The sequence below is a fragment of the Amyelois transitella genome, chromosome 20 (assembly GCF_032362555.1).
Source record: "Amyelois transitella isolate CPQ chromosome 20, ilAmyTran1.1, whole genome shotgun sequence".
In the NCBI taxonomy this organism is placed as follows: domain Eukaryota; kingdom Metazoa; phylum Arthropoda; class Insecta; order Lepidoptera; family Pyralidae; genus Amyelois; species Amyelois transitella.
This window is the reverse complement of record NC_083523.1, coordinates 1,847,614-1,868,352: the sequence shown is the minus strand read 5'-3', so window position 1 is coordinate 1,868,352 and position 20,739 is coordinate 1,847,614. Positions and strand designations below refer to the sequence as shown.

Below are 20,739 nucleotides of genomic sequence, written 5' to 3'. Positions count from 1 at the left end.
TTTGTTTATTCACTCCTCCTGGCAGTTATATTTTAATCAGTATAAGATGGGCAAATGGAGATCAAGAAGATCGGTTGGATGACATGAAAATCGGGAATACTAATAGTGTGCCCATCTTCTGTTCCTGGCCAGCGGCAATAGCTGTAGAAGATATGCTATTAAAGATTGAACCATGTTAAAGTTGTCAAGAATAGAATACATTTAGATAATTAATAATTAGCGAAGTTGCCAGCTTTCAGACGTAAGAATAATATGATAAGGTATCCTAATAAAAAATAGCTCATATTTGTTTATATAACTCATATAGTCTATTTTGGATTAAAATTAAGATGCTTTTTATTATATATTTATATCTACATTGTTTTTTTATATATTTGGCTATAAGTTTAAAATAATAACAGATCATCGACCCTTAACGTGGCTTTTTAAGGGTACGATCAGATGACAAGCGTTCAACGCGCGTTTACAACTACATAACAACTATTCAGGGCTGAACACATGTTAAAATACCGTTCCTTCACGAAATATGGAAAGTGTAAGGTTTCTTTATGTTTCAATGACAAACGCAACTGTATTCTGGAATTTCATAAAGTTTAATTGTTAATGCATACGATCAATGACAATTAGAGATCGGATAAACGGATGCATATTTACCTAAACTAATATTTTGGCTAAGTAAGTATGGAGGCGGCTTCTTGCTTTCGGGATTCGAATTATTTTAAATCCTGGAAATAATAAGTGATGGATGATCATATTTATTAAAAAATTACCTACCTACCGGGATTCCAGAATTATACCGCGTGATTTTTTAGTCAGTACGAATACAGTTCGAATACAAAATTAGAATATTAAGTGTATCAATGCCAAATCCCGGAATTTTTGAGGTATAGAAGTACGTTCCATACTAACCCAACACCCCAACTTTAGGTAAATATGCATCCTAATATCCGATCTCTAATGATAATCATATTGTTTTGCTATAATGCATACGAAGCCATATGTATATGGCTGTATGTATAAGCCATATGTATATGGCTTCGTCGACTATTTTCTTAATTATTATTACTTTTTTTTCACACCTCAACTATTATATAAGGTAAAACAAGAGACATTTTCAGTAAAAAAAAAATTTTTTTTTGCCCCCTTCATACTCATGCGATTAGGGATTAGGAATAGCAGAATATATCTTAAAAATACTGAAAAATTGACGAATACTTGAAAAATGCGTTATTTTCCTTAGAAGTTCTTTAATTAGAAACGAGAAATCGTCGAGCTTATCGTACAGATGAACTGAGGAATAATCTTCGAATTGCAAGAAGAAATGGTTCAAGTATTGATTTGAATCGAGCAGCGTTTCGATATGATTGCACCATCTACTACGCCTTGAATCGTTTAGTTTGCATTGGTCCAATGGCCGTTGTTTGCCAGCATTGTGGCGCATTGAATTTTGCTGGTGAAACGCGTCTGAGAATCGGCCAACATTTATTTTTATACCCTTTTAGTGAAAAATTATTTATATGGCAAACGTTGTTTTGCTTTTATATTTATTATATATACGTTTATTTACATACGTTATTATTTATACGTTTTATACTTTCATATTTTACATATAAAATAAATAAATATGTTTAGGAATTGGTGTTAGTATGTAGAATTTATTTCACGACAGATATTGCTGTTATTTTTGGATTTCTTTTGCTTAGGGTTCAGGATTTGGTTGGTGTAATTGCTAACTTTATAACGTTCTCGATTTATTATTGCTTTCTAATTGAGTTTCAGTGTCAGTTCATAGAAAAAAATTGCAAATTGTTATTGATATTCATATTCTGGATTACTGAATGTAAATTGCTTTTCATATTTATAAAAACGACTAGGAAAAGGAGGACAAACCTGTCTCAAGCCAGCAGAGTAGCGAAAAGAATGAGGATGATGAGGTCTCAAGAGTCTTTCGAAGACAGACAGGGACGACTTAGGGCTAATCGGTAGCGCTATTCTCGCTCTCGCTCTTTGGAGACTTTAACTCAGAGACAAGCTAGACTGCGTGCTAAACGTAAGCGGAATGCATCTACTCGCGCCTCTGAAAACTCAACCCAAAGAAAAACCCGGCTAACTGCTGACTGAGAGGTGCACATGCTGTCGGGCGCTTTAACGGGGCTAACCTTTACCGAAACGCAAAATCGGCTGAGTGCTGACCGAGGATGTCATGCAGTCTCGCGCTTCGGAAACGTTTACCGTAACGCAAAATCGGCTGAGTGCTGACCAAGAACGTCATGCATTGTCTCGCGCTTCGGAAACGTTTACCGAAACGCAAAATCGAACGCAAAATCGGCTGAGTGCTGACCGAGAACGTCATACATTGTCTCGCGCTTCGGAAACGTTTACCGAAACGCAAAATCGAACGCAAAATCGGCTGAGTGCTGACCGAGGACGTCATGCAGTCTCGCGCTTCGGAAACGTTTACCGAAACGCAAAATCGGCTGAGTGCTGACCGAGGACGTCATGCAGTCTCGCGCTTCGGAAACGTTTACGGAAACGCAAAATCGGCTGTGTGCTGACCAAGAACGTCAAGCATTGTCTCGCGCTTCGGAAACGTTTACGGAAACGCAAATCGGCTGTGTGCTGACCAAGAACGTCATGCATTGTCTCGCGCTTCGGAAACGTTTACCGAAACGCAAAAGGCTGAGTGATGATAGAGAACGCAACACATATAATAGGCGACGGTATCCTTCCTAAAGAAAACTTGACAGAACTTCTTGGTTATGTGAACGTGCGATACTTTGCTCAAGAAACGACCAAGTCACTGCCATCAAAGAAATTGGTATGGAATGAAGTGGTATACACATCATATAACAGTGTAGTAAATCAGACTGATGCTACAACTTACCCAATAGAATTTTTAAGCTCTCTCATTGCTAATGATAAAAATAAATAAATAAATAGTACAAAATAACAAAAGTAAAATTATTTTCTCACAAACATAACGCTTACGCTTACTTAATCTAACTGAGTCAGTATTTTTCTTATTATTTGAAACAAATTGAAAAAAGAAAATTAATAAATTGGTACTAAATAATAGGTACAGTAAAAAAACCATGTTACTTGTTACAACAACACGGAGTGCTATTTATGCTAACATTGTCAAGGTAACAAAAGAAAACTATTGTAAGTTTTACAAAAACAAGAAATGTGTACAATGACAGGCGGTTCTGAACAGCATAAGACCTTGACAGGCGGCGTAACGTATGAACATATATAATTAAAGAAAATTAAAAAATAAAGATGCAATATATTTTACTAATTGTCATGTAATTTACATGATTTTTCATATTAATTATCACCATCATTCGTGCTCAAAACCTCAAGCTATTGTTGAAAATGTGCTAGCACCTACTTTGCGTTGGATGAATTAAATAACCACCTTCGCGAAGCCCACTATATCACTTTATCGACAGATGCTTCGAATCACGGCTCGATATAATTATTCCCTGTTTTAATTCGCTATTTTTTACCTTGTGAAGGCCTTAAAGATTTTAGAGTTTCGAGAGCAACCAGGTGAAACATCGGATATAGTTGTCAATTATTTGAAAGAAGTACATATTGTCTTGCAATGATTTAAATAAAAAAATAGTGGAATTTTCGGGAGACAATACGAACTGTAATTTCGGAGGAAAGAATATACCATTCGAGTGGAAACTCTGAAATAGTTCTGTGATTCCACTGACACAGAGTATTAGAAACTGCTGGGCTATAGTAAAACAAGGTGGCTCGCATTAATGCCGGCGCTTGAAAGAATTTTGAAAATGTTTCTGTGCCGGATGAGCAGCCGACAGAATGGTTCGTTTGTGCGTTGTTCAACGACAAAACCTTTCTACTACGAACGTTTCGCCGACAAAACGATACGTTAATGAGTGAATCGACGACAGAACCTTCTACCAAAAGAAGGATTCGTCGACAAAGCTTGTTTAGGCGTGTTTTGCCACTAAAAATAATCAACTTAGTGTATCCGTTCCGTGGGGTTATGAAACTTCAACCACTGATCTACCAACGCTCACATAGTTTGTTACTACTAAATCTACCTTACTAAATTTATGTGCCCAAAAATAATCCTTACCGATTTTGAACGTGCAGCAATGAAAGCTATAAAAATGGTTTTTCCAACCTGCTTAAATAAGCTTTGTTTTTTTCATTTGAACCAAAGCATATGGCGTCACATTCAATCATCTGGTCTCGCTACATGTTATAATAGTGATCCAGCGGTGGTTTGTTTGAATATTTTGAATAAAAGAAATTTGTAATGTTTGAATCAAGGCATTTGTTGTACATAATTAATATTTTTGTTTCTGCTATTCAGATTTAAATTTAAGAAGCTGGACTACTCCTTAATGCCAAGAATCCTATTTTTAATGCAACACCTGACGGGCTTACTGAAAATTATACAATAGATGTGAAATGTCCTTCAACCGATATCTGCCATACTTGTGAAAGACAACAAAATAACACCAAATTGTACTTGTGTTCAACAAGTACAACTGCAAATGTTTTTCAGCAAAAGGAAAATAGCACTTTTCTGTATAACTCACTCAAATTTTGAAATAATAAAAGTAGATATTTACCATGTGCCATATGATAACAGCATTGTATCTATTATGAATATTGAAAAGAAATTCTGGATAGATGCTGTATTCCCTAAGATATATATATAATATTTAAGCACATTTTTTTGTCCAAAACTTTCATAAATTTATTAAATAAAGCTATGCTCCGAAAATACTGTTTTTTATTTTTTTAATTGAAGGTGATTGTAAATTCACAAGTGCATAACAAATGATTATACTATAGTCTAAATGGGGAATTAGAAAATGATCTACACAGGCATGTGGCTTTAGAAAAGCAAATTCTCGAAATCTTCTAATTACTCTTTCAATATGGATTCGAAGACTTGCAATTTTCATCGAACGTAGTAGGTACTTCGTCTTCTGAACTTTTCTTGGGGGAGCTAACACTAGGTGGTCTTATCAACTGAAAGTGGTTTTTTGCCAGCACTTTTTCAATGTGCTTGAAGCCTCTGCTTGCTATGATACAAGCTTTAGGTGGTAATACATCCATAAATCCAGATCCTTCAAAGATTTTTAATCCGAAGTTCGGCCTCCAAATCCATCTGAGACAAAGTTATTATCAGCTCGGCTGGTGTTGAAGATATCCAAAGCCAAAAAAGGTAATTATATTATCTTAGTTTACTGCCTCTTATTTTAACCTCACTATTGTATATCAACACAACGACAGAAATTTTGGCCGGTTTTCAATTATTTGTTATATTACAGGACCAAGATGACTATGTAAATAGAATGGTAAATCATAGCAAAATGTTAAAGGATGAAGAACATATGAGGCATATGGAGGTGGCCGAGGAAGAGCATGCAATAAAAATGGAAATACACAAGAAAAAAATAAAGATGGCTGAAGAAGAGCATGTATTAAAAATGAAAATACAAAAGGAAAAATTAAAATCGGTCATACAGGAGCGAGAAATATTAGAAAAGAAGCTTCTTTCTACATAATTAGTTTTTGATAGTTGTGTAAGAAGATATTATATTGATTTTTTAGAAAATAAAAACTTATAGTAAGCAAAGCTATCTTTTATTTTATAATATTTTAAAGAATGGGTTTTAACAAAGATTTGGTATAAGTTAAAAATTTTCATTAATAAAAGCTGCCCTTGCAACATTTCCCCTGAAGGAGTTGTTACGAGAATAAATGAAGTCTAGATTTTAATTGTGGTTTTCTCTATAACCTCGAGCAGATCTTGGTTGTGCATTGCAATATTATGCAATATTGCCAATGCAACAATATATAGTTTCGTGATATCTAATTTTGTGGTAAAACCTCTAAGTAAATACCGAAATCTTTGCTTCCACACCCTGAAGCATCTCTCAACTGTATTACGAGTTTGTATGTGTGCCCGTCCTTTGTTCGGTGTACGACAGATTCTGTATTGGACATATTCGTAATTCGGCAGATTCGCTACTAATATACATATATTAGTAGCGAATATATATACGATACGAAGAAAAAGAAAATCGAGACAGAAATAAAGCAAGAGCGGCATGTGAAAATATACTAAAAGTAAATAAAATGAAAGGTGTGGAGCCAAAGACGTATGTAAATAAAGGTAAGACTGCGCGACTCTGCGCCAACGCCGATCTCCTGTTCGGTTTCCTTCCACCCAAAGGTTGACTGGAAGAGATTGCATTAGCGATAAGTCCGCATTTGTACCATCTATATCTGCTTTGTGTTGTTTTGTATGTTTTGCTCTCATGGAGTTTTATCTATCTATCTATCTAAGACCCAAGAATTTCAAACGTGTACTTTAAAACAAGAATATGGACAAAAACCAAACCAGACTCCAATTAAACTACAAATATCTACGAATTTCCAAAATATCGATCCACAAAATACATTAAAAATTTTAGATGTACAAACAATTAAACCTCCAAAACAGGAACATGAAAACATATTATTCGAAGAGATATTACTACAAACTATAGCCAAGAATGATCCTCCCAGAAACCGAAAAAAAACGAGTTACTAATAATAAAGCAGAGATTGTAACATACAAAAATGTACTCGAACGGATGAATAAAAAAAAAGCATCCATCATCCCCATCTAGAAAAAGGGCAATTCAAAATTAACAATTTATAACATTGTAAATGTCTATAATGTTATAATTTCGAATAAACGTTTTAAGTTATGTTTCAAAAAAAATATCGCAGAATAACAATATTTAATTTGATAAGTTATATGCTCATTTTATGATAAATATATGTTTGATTTCTATTAATAATGTATTTAACTACCTATTTCCCTATTATAGAAAACTAATATTGACATAAGCTTGATTCAGTGTACAATAATGTACATGGATAAAATTTACCCTGCCACAACGGCCAAGTTCTATTTAGTAGCCACAATGACGCCGGGTTAAAGTAATTTATGGTAATGTGAATGTATGGCAGAAATTAAATGATGGAAAATATTTATATGTCCAGTCAAATAAATTAACTATTAAATGTACTCATGAAATTAAAGACTATACATTACAGGGTACAGGAATGTTATCATTAAAAAAATTATTGTATTGCATATTTTCAAACTACAGTTTCGCTCATCTCATGTATATGTCGCAGGCACTTTGTATGATTCCGCCGTTTACATACGGCGTCGTCAGTTTATAAACGCTTGCTGTTATGTAAAACGCCAAAGGCAAAATGTATTATGCCGTGTCGTTATCTAATAAGCCTGAAGATTTGATTGACGATTGAATTCATCTAGATAATGCCGCGGCAAATTGAAGTATTTAGTTCTGTTTCTTACCACGTGCGTCGCTGTTGACCAAAACAAACAAGATGGCGTCAAGTAGTGATTTTGTGACATAAAAAAAATTTTTTTCGGCGGTAGCTGTTAAAAAGTAAACACATATTCAAAAGTGCTCCATAATTTTAATTCATAAATAATATAATTTTAATTTATTAATACAATTTATCTGCTTCATGTTATAATTTACTTTGATTATTATCTTGCCAGACTATTTTTCAAAGGCACTTATCACTCTTTGGACACATAATTATTATCATCACTATGGACTCTCTTTCCATTCTGTGCAAGGACATGAGCGAAATGAAGAACATGTTTGCTGCTAAGATGTCTTCTTTTGAAGAGGCTCTTGGAAGTCAGAGCTCACAGGATCAAACGGCAGTTCTTGCTACCACTCCTTTAAAGACTTTATTTGGAAGGCGGTTTAGTTCTGTTTCTTACCACGTGCGCCGCTGTTGACCAAAACAAACAAAATGGCGTCAAGTAGTGATTTTGGTCACAAAAAGTAATAAAAAAAGGGCAAATACTATGTGTTCAAAAGACTTTTCGCAAAATAATTGTGATTATAAAGACATTTATTATAATGAGTTGAAAAAGTTTTACGATCTTTAAGCGGGAGCTGTAAAAAAGCCGTGGACAACTGAGAAGATTTTTGAGGTTATCCGGCACATAAAAGATGCTAAGGTGTCTATAGAATCTGGTTCTCGGTAGACGCCTGCACAATAGTGTCCAGTACAATAATGCTTTCAGGGCGCTGATGGGACTGCCTCGATTCTGCAGCGCGTCGGGGATGTTTGCGAATGCTAATGTAGATGACTATTACGCAATCATTCGTAAACGGACGGCTTCCCTGATGCGTAGAGTCCGGTGTAGTCCCAACGGCGTCATGAACATTATTGCAAATAAACTTGAGAGTCCAATGTGGGCACATTGGTATGAATTGCATGTTTCCAACAATGTTGGATTGGAGAAGTAGATAGATTTATCTGCCTCTTCAAATTAACATTTAATTTAATTTGATTTAATCTATGTATTCCTATTTATTATAATGCAATGTATGAAGATATGGACGCAAGTCTGAAATAAATGATTTATTATTATTATTATTTATATTACTGGTTAAAAAAATATGAGGTAATGAGTATTAGTGATCTGGTCTACCTTATTTTAAAAAAGATTGCCCTGAAAGTCCAACGGTTCGTATAATACCGTTAGAAGAATATTACGACACATTATTAGATATTCATAGAAGCTGCGGACATGGTAGTCGAGACAAAATTCAGTATCAAATTAAGGATAGGTTTATTATTGTGAGAAAAGCAATCGACTTATTCGTCTCATTGTATCCTGTCTGTGAATCTAAACATAACATACCAAAGAAAGGCATCGTAGTTAAACCAATTATATCTAGAGATTTTAATGAGAGGGGTCAAGTCGATCTGATTGATCTACAGTCAGCACCAGACGGTGAGTTTAAATGACTTCTCAACTACTAAGCATCATAGCACTAAGTTTATACACCTTAGACCAATTAGTACAAAAAAAGCAAGTGAAGTTGCCACCGAATTGCTTAAAATATTTTTAGAATTTGGAGCACCGTATATACTGCAGAGCGATAACGGCAAAGAATTCACTGCTAACATAATTGAAGAAATGGTTAAAATGTGGCCGGAGTGTAAAATAACAATCCGGGGTATGTTGGCCCAAAGGGCAGAATGTCCAAGGGGTCATAATGCCCAGACGTTAAAAAGTCTATAGCTCAATACGTCCAAGGGCCATAATGTCCAAGGAGCCATAATGTCCATACGTCAAAAAGTCTATAAGTCAATATGTCCAAGGGTCAGAGGGTCCAAGTAGCCATAATGTCCATATGATATAAAGACTTTTGGTCAATACGTACAAGAGTCAGAATGTTCAAGGAGTCATAATGTCCAGATGATATGAAGACCATTTGTTAATATGAAAAAATGTCAAAATGCCCAAGGAGTCATAATGTCCAGATGATATAAAGACCATTATAGTGAATGTGTACAAGTCTCTAAGTCACAATTTTCATCAGTAGTGCATTTCTTAGTAGTATAGTACCTAACGGCTTCGGAACCCTACTGGTGTAGTAAATAAAGCGAGTCGTTGTATGGAGACCCCGCATTGATTCCTCATTTTTGGTGTATCCAGATTGGTGTATCAGTGTGCTAAAATTTGTAATTTTTGTTAATATAACCGTTTTCTTTCAATTCCCGTGCGAAGCCGGGACGGGCTGCTAGTATGAAATATTAATATATAAGGTCCATCAATTTCTAACGCAAATATTTTAAACGATGCAACCCTTACATCAAATAAATCTTTTCGGAGCAAATTCCCGAAATTCTACACGCTAGTTTTTATTTTATATATTTCAAACAAAGTAATTAATATTTTTTGTCAAACTCCTGTACATGCTGTAAATAAATTCATTGAATAAATAAATGAATAAATAAATAAATTAAATAAATGAAGTTGAAATGTCACCACATTTCCTGTCATCCAGTCGATCTCGTTTGGGTTTAATATCCGCGGCGTAATATGGAGGAAATAACGTTTAGTAAAAATCAAAAAGGCAAAGACACAGTGCTAGTTGGATTGCACAGGTATAATAGAAATGGTTCAAACATTAACGGCACCACTCTGTGGAGATGCGTGAACCGAGACGAATGTGCGGCGTCAATCACGATAAATAGTGAAGGGACGAGGGTTATAAGAAAGAGTACGCATCTTTGCGAGGCGATGACATCTAAAAACGCAATACACCTAGCGAAACAAGATTTTAAAAGTAATGTATGCACTCGCTACTCTCCTGTGCGTAAGATATATGAGGAGTGTTTTAGTGCATTACATGAGGCGGATGACGACAGTGATTCCGATTCCAACACAACACACGTGCCTACGTTTGACTCACTAAAGCGGTCAATGTATAGGGCTCGCAATAATGTACTTAATGTTACATCGACAAAATTCGACAACCTGTCAGATGTAGAAATACCAGATATTCTGAAAGATAAATTTTTGATTAGTGAAGATGGAGACACAAATAAGTTACTCATTTTTAGTACCGAACTTTCTTTGAAGACTATGAAAAATGCCCTCGTTTCAAGCAAAACAACCTTCTTTGGTGATGGTACTTTTGACGTTGTGCCTTCTCCCTTCTATCAACTGTACAGTATTCACATGGATATAGAGAGCACCAATGAACATACTTGCGTAGTACCAGTGGTATACGCTCTTCTCCCTGACAAAAGCACTGAAACATATTTACGTGTCTTCTCTACACTAAGAGATAAATTTAACATAGTAATTAATAAATTCAAGTGCGATTACGAGAAGGCACAGATTAACGCTATGAGAATGGTCTTCCCAGAATGTGAAATAACAGGTTGTTTTTTTCATTTCCAAAGAGCTATATGGAGAAAAGCAAAGCAGCTCAATCTTTGTGATAAAATGGAGGGAAGGAAATTAGCTCGCTTAACTTCCAATTTGCCACTTTTGCCCAAAGATTTGATTTCTGCTGGTTGGAATGATATCGTGAATTCCAATTCTGAAAAAAGTTCAGAAATCGAAAATTTTGAACATTATTTTGTCAAAGAATGGCTGTCAAAATCATTACAGGCTGATATAAGTTGTTCTAGTGATAGACACAGAACTAACAACTCTGTCGAGGCTTGGCACAGTCGTATCAAGAAGAGGATGCACGCCACGAAGCGAAATTTATTCAAATTTATAGATTTATTACGAAAAGAGGCAAAACACAAAGATTACGTAATAAAGAGAAGTTTATTTGACCGTAATAAGAGAAAAAGGAGTGTGATTTTATTCAATAAAAAGTATACTGAAAAATTACACGACGTAATTGAGAAAAATATTACGCCACTGCAGTTTCTTCAAGGCTGCATAAAATTACAGAAACAGTGTAAATAATAAGTATGTGCCAGCAATTGTAAGTTTAAGTAGATAATATCCTGTTCCTATCGATGATTTAATATTAGGGAATATGTGAAAGCGACAATTGTTTAAGTTATATTTTCTGTTGATTTTTGTTGGAAAGAAATAAATTTTAAGCTTTAATTGATGTCTTATTTGTTACATAACTCGAAACTCTTACGCGGTGAACTCGCTGCGTAGGTATTCGTCTTCATTTAAAATTCGCTAAAAAAATACACCCTCATCACACTTGCGATTTGTGAGCGAATTTTGTATAAAGGCGAAGACGCAGCGAGTTCGCCGCGTACGAGTTTTGTATGAGAAATTCGCTCGCACATCGCAAATGTGATAAGGCTCTAAGAAATTGCATAGATGGAGGGTAATTAACAATTAATTTGTGGTTCCAGTAACTGGACATTATAACAACTAGACGTTTCGGCTATTGGGTGTTTTGATATTCAACATTATGACAGCTGCGCATATTATCTATTGGGTGTTTTGATAACTGGACATAATGACAAATTGACATTTTAACAATTGTTGTTTTGACACATGGATGTTATGACAACTGGGCATTTTAACAATAGGATATTTTGACAAATGGACTTAATATCAGTTTGTCTTTTTAACAATTTGGTTTTAAGTCACCTGGATGTTCAGACCACTGGACATTTTAACAAAAGGACATTATTTCCTTGGCATTTTGACACATTGGACATTCTGCCCTTTGGGCCAACATACCCCGGATTGTAAAATAATACATGGTACTCCGGGACACCCGCAGACCCAGGGAAGAGTTGAGCGGAACAATCAAGATGTGGAGAACATGCTTCGGGCTTGGATGCCAGACAATAATTCTACAAAATGGGCAATGGGTTGCTACTTCGTGCGGTATAGTAAAAATACTTTTTCCATAGAATTATAGGTTACATTGTTAAATCCGCTCTCGCTTATTTTTCTGTAACTGTGATCATACTTTATATATTATATAAGATTTATAAAAAATGGTAAAACTCCTGTTGTGACAATTCAGCTTGTTTTATTCAGATATACAATCAATGTTATAATAAAAAACTTAAAAGACTTGATAATAAAGTAAGTTCATCTATAGAATTAATTGATATTTCTTCCAAATCAACAGAACATGATAATAAGTCTATAAAATGTCTCCCTGAAATAGAAATTCATAAACTTAAAAGAAAGGTCGCTTTCAGACCCTTAGATAACTTTCCTACTAACTTAACCAATTTTTAATTTTATTTTCATATGGATAAATTTCCATTTCAGGACATAAGCATGCTTATGCATATTTTATCTTAAGTTTTATTTGTTATTTCTAATTTTGATCATTCAGATCCTTCGCTTTTACTTTTATTTTGTATAAAGCTCAGTCTTTTGGGAGATGTTATGTTCATAATTAATATGCAGCTATTGATAGCACAAGCATTTTAAATTTATATAAAACTGTTTTTAAATAGCGTGACGAGTTAGTAAGCCGCAAACCTCCCTTTAGATCGGTCCGTGAATTTTATCAATTTTCTTTATAACATTGTGGGTGTGAAGTGAATTAATCATTTCTTATCTAAGCAGTATATTTGTGTTTTTTTAAAAACGACCCATGGTGCGCCATCCTTACAACGCATTTAGTTTTTATATTACCTACATTATGGACGACTTTAAGAATTTAGAGATAAGTCAACAAGACTTGGAAAATATTGATAACATCGAAGTGAATTTGTTGAACGACAGTTTTCAAATCGGTTCAGAAGAAGAACTCGTGCCACTTAAGTGCCGCCGTGTGCGTGTGGTGCTCGACAGTGAAGAATGTTAGCCAACTGAATATATTGCAAGACAATTTTAATTTTAGGGTGTAACAATTTTGTGGATGCGATGGAGAAACAACATCGGTGCAAGCCGAGGTTGTTGTTCGGCCACTGCTGCACCGGCGATGGCAGCTACTCGATCCACATCGTGGAGCGGGTCGGTTGAAGTCCACCCGCCAACACCGTCCTGCTAGACGGTAAGGGGCAAGACGCCGCCCAAACTGCGTTGGAATCAAGAAGCCTCATGGTCTTCATCTGACTCGAACGAATACGTAGAAATGAAGCCCACCTTAAATAGAGAGGGTAAGCAGCAAGACGCCGCCCAAACTGCGTTGGAATCAAGAAGCCTCATGGTCTTCATCTGATTTGAACGAATACGTAGAAATGAAGCCCACCTTAAATAGAGAGGGTAAGCAGCAAGACGCCGCCCAAACTGCGTTGGAATCAAGAAGCCTCATGGTCTTCATCTGATATGAACGAATACGTAGAAATGAAGCCCACCTTAAATAGAGAGGGTAAGCAGCAAGACGCCGCCCAAACTGCGTTGGAATCAAGAAGCCTCATGGTCTTCATCTGATATGAACGAATACGTAGAAATGAAGCCCACCTTAAATAGAGAGGGTAAGCAGCAAGACGCCGCCCAAACTGCGTTGGAATCAAGAAGCCTCATGGTCTTCATCTGATTTGAACGAATACGTAGAAATGAAGCCCACCTTAAATAGAGAGGGTAAGCAGCAAGACGCCGCCCAAACTGCGTTGGAATCAAGAAGCCTCATGGTCTTCATCTGATATGAACGAATACGTAGAAATGAAGCCCACCTTAAATAGAGAGGGTAAGCAGCAAGACGCCGCCCAAACTGCGTTGGAATCAAGAAGCCTCATGGTCTTCATCTGATTTGAACGAATACGTAGAAATGAAGCCCACCTTAAATAGAGAGGGTAAGCAGCAAGACGCCGCCCAAACTGCGTTGGAATCAAGAAGCCTCATGGTCTTCATCTGATTTGAACGAATACGTAGAAATGAAGCCCACCTTAAATAGAGAGGGTAAGCAGCAAGACGCCGCCCAAACTGCGTTGGAATCAAGAAGCCTCATGGTTTCATCTGACTCGAACGAATATGTAGAAATGAAGCCCACGTTAAATAGAGAGGGTGCCAGCAGGGTCACCAAATACCCCAAAAATAAACCCGGTGGGATTTTACCGGCTACACCGGTGTGGATGCGAATTTGGTAAAGGAGAAAATAAAAGAAGAGAAAATAGACATTGCCTTGCGCTGGTTTAAAACACGGGCCGAGAGCGACCACTATCAAATATCCATATCATGGAGCGGGCCGGTTGAAGTCCACCAGCCACCACCGTCCTGCTAGCTAGACGGTAAGCAGTAGGACGCCGCCCAAATTGCGCTGGAGTCAAGAGACCTCATGATCTTCATCTGACTCGAACGAGTACGTAGAAATGAAGTCCACCGTAAATAGAGGGGGTGCCAGCAGTGTCACCAAATACCCAAAAATAATGAATGATGTATTAGAAACAGTAGAAACGGATGAATGGGATCCTGAAGATAATCTACCTGTTACCCATTGGTTAAAAAATCTATCAGAAGAAGGAATCGAAGAAAAGTAAGCTGATCTTACTTAAGCATACATTTATTTTAATATTTCAATTTCGAAAAGATATGAAGTCTGTTGTAAGCGTAGATTGTCCTCAGATAGTCAAGCAATACAACGCTCACATGGGGGGCGTTGATTTGGCAGACATGTTGATAGCTCTGTATCGGTCTACGTTTAAAACCAAAAGATGGTATATGGCTCTGTTTGCCCAATCTTTAGACATATGCGTGAAAAATGCCTGGCTTCTGTATAGAAGACATTTGACAGTCCCACTTGGTAAAAAGCGACTATCATTGAAAGCTTTTCGAATTCAATTAGTAGCGGAATTGCTGCAACGACAACGCATTCCTGACATAATTACTGAGAATCAGGCAGAAGCAAAAATAAGAGCTCCAGCTGCGCCTAGACCACCTGATTCGGTGAGATACGACAGTATAGGACACCTTCCTACGTTTGTAAAGCAAGGAAGATGTAAGCTTTGTACGAAAGGTTATACTAGCGTATTTTGCCAAAAATGAATTTGAGGTTGTGTTTACTAGAAAAAAGAAATTGTTTCTATGATTATCATGTTAAAAGTTAGTAAAGTTCTCTCTTTTTCTTGAACAGTAAGTTCACGATATCTACTTCTTTCTTTTTCGTAATAAAGTTCAAAATTTTACAATTGTTATATTTTTATTTTCTCATCATTTTCATCTAAGGTAAGCCGCAATGTTGGTGGTATACGACACTTGTTATGAAATTATTACTGGTCTTCGCAATGTTGTATGTCACAGACATGGGATTTCTCAAAATTCATAATAACAACTTTTTTTTTTACAATTTTCTAGGGTTCCTTAAACATTAAATAAACCATTTTATTGAATAAATATAAAAAAATCAAGATTTTTTTTCTCAGCGAAGTAAAGGATTAAAGCATACATTTATTTTAATATTCCGATTATAAGAACAATAGCGGCGTTCAATTCATATTGTGTTGATTCACATTAAAGAAATTGTTGTCGTAGCTCAAATTTAACTATAAAAAATGTAAGGGCCTTGAGTTGGAAATTAAAATTGGATGAAAGACAGGACAATTTAAATTTAAGTGTACGACAATTTTATGGATGCGATGGAGAAATCGGTGCAAGACAGCCCCATGGCCACTGCGCCACCGACGATGGCGGTCACTCGATCCACTCCATCCATATCGTGGAGCGGGTCGGTTGAAGTCCACCCGCCAGCACCGTCCTGCTAGACGGTAAGCAGCAAGACGCCGCCCAAACTGCGTTGGAATCAAGAAGCCTCATGGCGGTAAAACCAAACGTGCAGCGTCAACATCAATGAGTCATCAAAGGTCCCATAAAATAGCATTTTTTCTCGAAATGAGAAATATCCTTGAACACAATCATTCAATGAAATACAAAAATGTCGAAAATAAACAGGAGCCCTCATGGAGGAGTTAAATAAAAATAACTCTAAGGGAAACAAAAGGTGCGCCTTTATATCATTGCGCACGTCCCGAACGACATTAAATTTATTTCAAAAACAAAGAACGAGATTAAGTCTATAAACTGGTTTCCCTTATCTAATTTACCCTATAAACTGGGTATTCACCCGAATGGGTTCTCAATTGCTATGCCATTTTTGACGGAGACTAGAAGATGGGTTGCAGAAAAGTGTCAAAAATGTGTAAGCGGTAAAACCAAACGTGCAGCGTCAACATCAATGAGTCATCAAAGGTCACATAAAACAGCATTTTTTCTCGAAATGAGAAATATCCTTGAACACGATCATTCAATGAAATACAAAAATGACGAAAATAAACAGGAGCCCTCATGGAGGAGTTAAATAAAAATAACTCTCTAAGGGAAACAAAAGGTGCGCCTTTATATCATTGCGCACGTCCCGAACGACATTAAATTTATTCCAAAAACAAAGAACGAGATTAAGTCTATAAACTGGTTTCCCTTATCTAATTTACCCTATAAACTGGGTATTCACCCGAACGGGTTCTCAAACGCTATGCCTAGACTATGACTAGAAGATGGGTTGCCGAAAAGTGTCAAAAATGTGTAAGCGGTAAAACCAAACGTGCAGCGTCAACATCAATGAGTCATCAAAGGTCACATAAAATAGCATTTTTTCTCGAAATAAGAAATATCCTTGAACACGATCATTCAATGAAATACAAAAATGTCGAAAATAAACAGGAGCCCTCATGGAGGAGTTAAATAAAAATAACTCTAAGGGAAACAAAAGGTGCGCCTTTATATCATTGCGCACGTCCCGAACGACATTAGATTTATTTCAAAAACAAAGAACGAGATTAAGTCTATTAACTGGTTTCCCTTATCTAATTTACCCTATAAACTGGGTATTCACCCGAATGGGTTCTCAATTGCTATGCCATTTTTGACGGAGACTAGAAGATGGGTTGCAGAAAAGTGTCAAAAATGTGTAAGCGGTAAAACCAAACGTGCAGCGTCAACATCAATGAGTCATCAAAGGTCACATAAAACAGCATTTTTTCTCGAAATGAGAAATATCCTTGAACACGATCATTCAATGAAATACAAAAATGACGAAAATAAACAGGAGCCCTCATGGAGGAGTTAAATAAAAATAACTCTAAGGGAAACAAAAGGTGCGCCTTTATATCATTGCGCACGTCCCGAACGACATTAGATTTATTTCAAAAACAAAGAACGAGATTAAGTCTATTAACTGGTTTCCCTTATCTAATTTACCCTATAAACTGGGTATTCACCCGAATGGGTTCTCAACCCATTTACGTTTTACGGGGAATCCCTCGATTGTATATTCTGGTCGTCAATTTTACTTTGTTCTCGCAAGTTGGCAAACCTTTTCGTTTATATTTCACGGGGAATCCCTAGATTGTATTGTACGGCATTTAATGTTGTTTTCGTTGTCAGTATTTGTTAGTGTTTACGCAGAAGCACATTGCTGTAGTCGGTGTTATTAAAGTGAGTTCATAGTGTTCATACTGTAATGTCGTCAAAAGAGGGAAAGTTGTATCATCAGTTGTTCTTGGCCTATAAAGGCTCTAATGCTGCCTTGCCAGCGCAACTGTGTCAAAAAAATGCCAACGCAATTTGGAAAACGGCTAAAGAAAAACTAAAAAATAAAGAAAAGTTTATAGAACATATAAATGATGTTATACGAGAGTTGAAGGTGAAGGCCACGAAGGAGAAAGCAAAAATGCTTAGTTATTTTACACAGGTAAGTTTACTGCTACAATGTGTTAGTGACATAAGTAAATAATAAGTAAATAAATGACATAAGTATTATATACACCGTGTTCGGGACGATATACCTACATTGACTTCAGAATGTTGTTAAGAACATTGAAATGATCATTTTTTATATACAATTTTATGAATTTTAACTTTTTTCGATTTGCAAACAAACTAAATACTAGGATATAATTTATGTTATGTGTATTAGGGGGAAGTCCCGTATCGCCGGACGGCACCTAGCGCCGGACACTGGTACTATTCAAGCGAGTATAAATCAGTTCGATTCAAAATACAAGTGAAAGGGGTGCTGGGGCATACAGGTACAAGATCACGCGCCGTGCCTCGCCAGCGACGCACACGGCCGCGGCAGGAGTAACCATTTGCTGTTTTAGGCTCGAAATCACGGCGTCACCTAAATATCAATGTAAGTAATTCTAGTATATTTATGCATTTACATTTGAGTGGTATTCAAAGATAAAATCAGTACTCGATTGTTATCCGTAAAATGGTAGAATATTATTACATCTTTTTAACAATTTTAGTAGGTACCATCTAATGAACGAAAATGTGTGTCCCTTAGCACCGGATACTAAGTCGTCCCTTAGTGCCGGACAGTAAACATATTGATATTTCTTGTAAGAAATTACGTATTTTATTCTAATTATTTTTTTTTGTTTTAGAGTATAGAAGAAAAAAGATTGTTAAAATGGAAGAGAAGAAAAAGAAAGGATCCTGGGATCCACAAAGCTTACAAACTGCTATTGATAAGGTTATGTCAAAAGAACTGAGTGTAAGACAAGTTGCAATGCGATACAATATTCCTAAAAGCACTATAAATGATTATATAAAGGCCCTAAATCGAGAAGAAGTAACAATGAAACCAAAGTTAGGTAGGTTCACTAACACCTTCTAAGCAGAGTATGAAGAAGTCTTGGTGGACCACATTAAAGATTTATCGAATAGATGCATGCCGCTCATGAAAAAGAAGTTTCCAAAATCAGCATACGACTTAGCTGAAGTCATGAAGATTCCTCATCGATTTAATAAAGAAAAAGGCAGTGCTGATAAATAAAAAATAAAAGTCGCAATAAAAAATTGTGATTTCATGAAAAGGCATTCTGACATTTCGTTGAGAACACCGGAATCGACAAGCATGATGCGTCCCGTAGGATTTAACAAACCACGAGTGGATCTCTTCTACGACAACCTTGAAAAGCTGATGAAACAGTACAACATTCACACCCTCAAGAATTTATAACTGTGATGAAACTGGTGTCAGTTGCGTGTACAAATATTCGTCCGGTACTAGGTGCCACTTTTTAAAATTATGTTTTTTGTTACCAAAGTTTGTTTGATAGTATTTATTATTTTTTAGCAGAGGTTGCATTTTTGTTAAATTAATTTGATTTCTAACTTTGTTATCTAATGTAAGTCATAATTTTATAAACATTCCTTAAATATTTTATGTTTTATTTTTAAATAACCTTAGGTGTCCGCCACTAGGGGACTTCCCCCTACTCTTTACCTTATTCAACATGTATCTTTCAAAACTTCTTGACGTATCTAAACAATGTTTTCTTCGGTACCATAGCAACAACCGGTATCCAAGAAGATTTACATTGTCATCATTTGTAGAGAGGATAAAGAGTCTTCCTCACTGTACAACTCAATTAAATTTATTAAACTTAAATTGTCAATAACTTCAAAACTAACCATATAAAAGTACTACTTCCTTTGCACGATATGTTGATCAAGTGCTATAGAACCATTTTTTTTTCATTAATGTATATCCTCCCGAACACGGGGTATAGTATGTAATCCAAACCTTGATTTTTTATAAAAGAACTGGTCATAAGTATTATATATTTCTAGCTACCTATGAAAACATCAAGCACGCCAGCAACACTAAGGCCCAATGTTCCCTCGACTTCGCGTGCTCTTCAACGAAAACAGGTGCATTTGCTTGTATATGTTGTATATTATGTTCTTTTTTATCGCATGTTAATACATCGCTATTCCTAATTTATTTTTTCTTGGTCTATAGGATGCGGATTTTGTAGCTTCATCCACGTGTTCATCTCTTATAGAATCGATTGTCGCAGTCGCTGGACAAGAAAGCACTACCGTCAAACGAAAGATGAGCGACGGCGACGATGAGCAAACACGAAAAAAACCACACACGACTTTGATTGATTCAGGCATCACTAAAAATGTTCCAAGCAAACCGGCTCAAGAAACTCTTATGAAGAAAATTGGTCTACTGCAACAGAGAATAAATGTTCTTACTGAAGCAAGGGACACTGGTATAGCCAAAGATGATGTTCACAACGAAATAAAAAAACTACGCAAAGAGTTGAAAGAAGAAGAGAAATGTTTAAAGAAAAAAAGAGACTCTGCTAAGCGTGCAAAAAAGTTTCGAGCCAAAGAAAAACTGGAGAAAACTGAACGTCAGAGAAACGATCCTGCTGCAACTAGTGATTGCAATCTCGCAAAACGGGATCCAGCATTCCCGCGGGATCCCGCACCACTTATTAATGTTCTGGATCCCGCACCTTTAAAACGCGGATCCGCGGATGGCGCTAATTACAATTTTCCGCTAAAACGTTCTTGTAGTTTCGCGTAAGAAAGCGAGTAGCGCGAGTGCGACGTTGCCGTTTCGCACAGTGGCGGAGGTTGGCCGGGGGCTTCGTGTCGGTTCGTGCAGTCAGGGTTGCTACACACATAATCGGGCCGGCATTAATCGG

At 36.3% G+C, this 20,739-nt stretch overlaps 1 protein-coding gene and 1 pseudogene across 1 annotated transcript; both read left to right on the top strand.

Annotated features, from left to right (window-relative positions):
• The first annotated feature begins 7,636 nt into the window (after positions 1–7,636).
• On the top strand, positions 7,637–12,251 carry LOC132902986 (KRAB-A domain-containing protein 2-like; annotated as a pseudogene).
• Positions 12,252–19,498: 7,247 nt separating this feature from the next.
• On the top strand, positions 19,499–20,618 carry LOC132902985 (uncharacterized). Its single transcript, XM_060950113.1, has 2 exons — positions 19,499–19,948; positions 20,040–20,618. Exons 1-2 carry the CDS (start codon positions 19,874–19,876, stop codon positions 20,616–20,618), a joined length of 654 nt encoding a protein of 217 aa, XP_060806096.1. The 5' UTR covers positions 19,499–19,873.
• Positions 20,619–20,739: the final 121 nt, after the last annotated feature.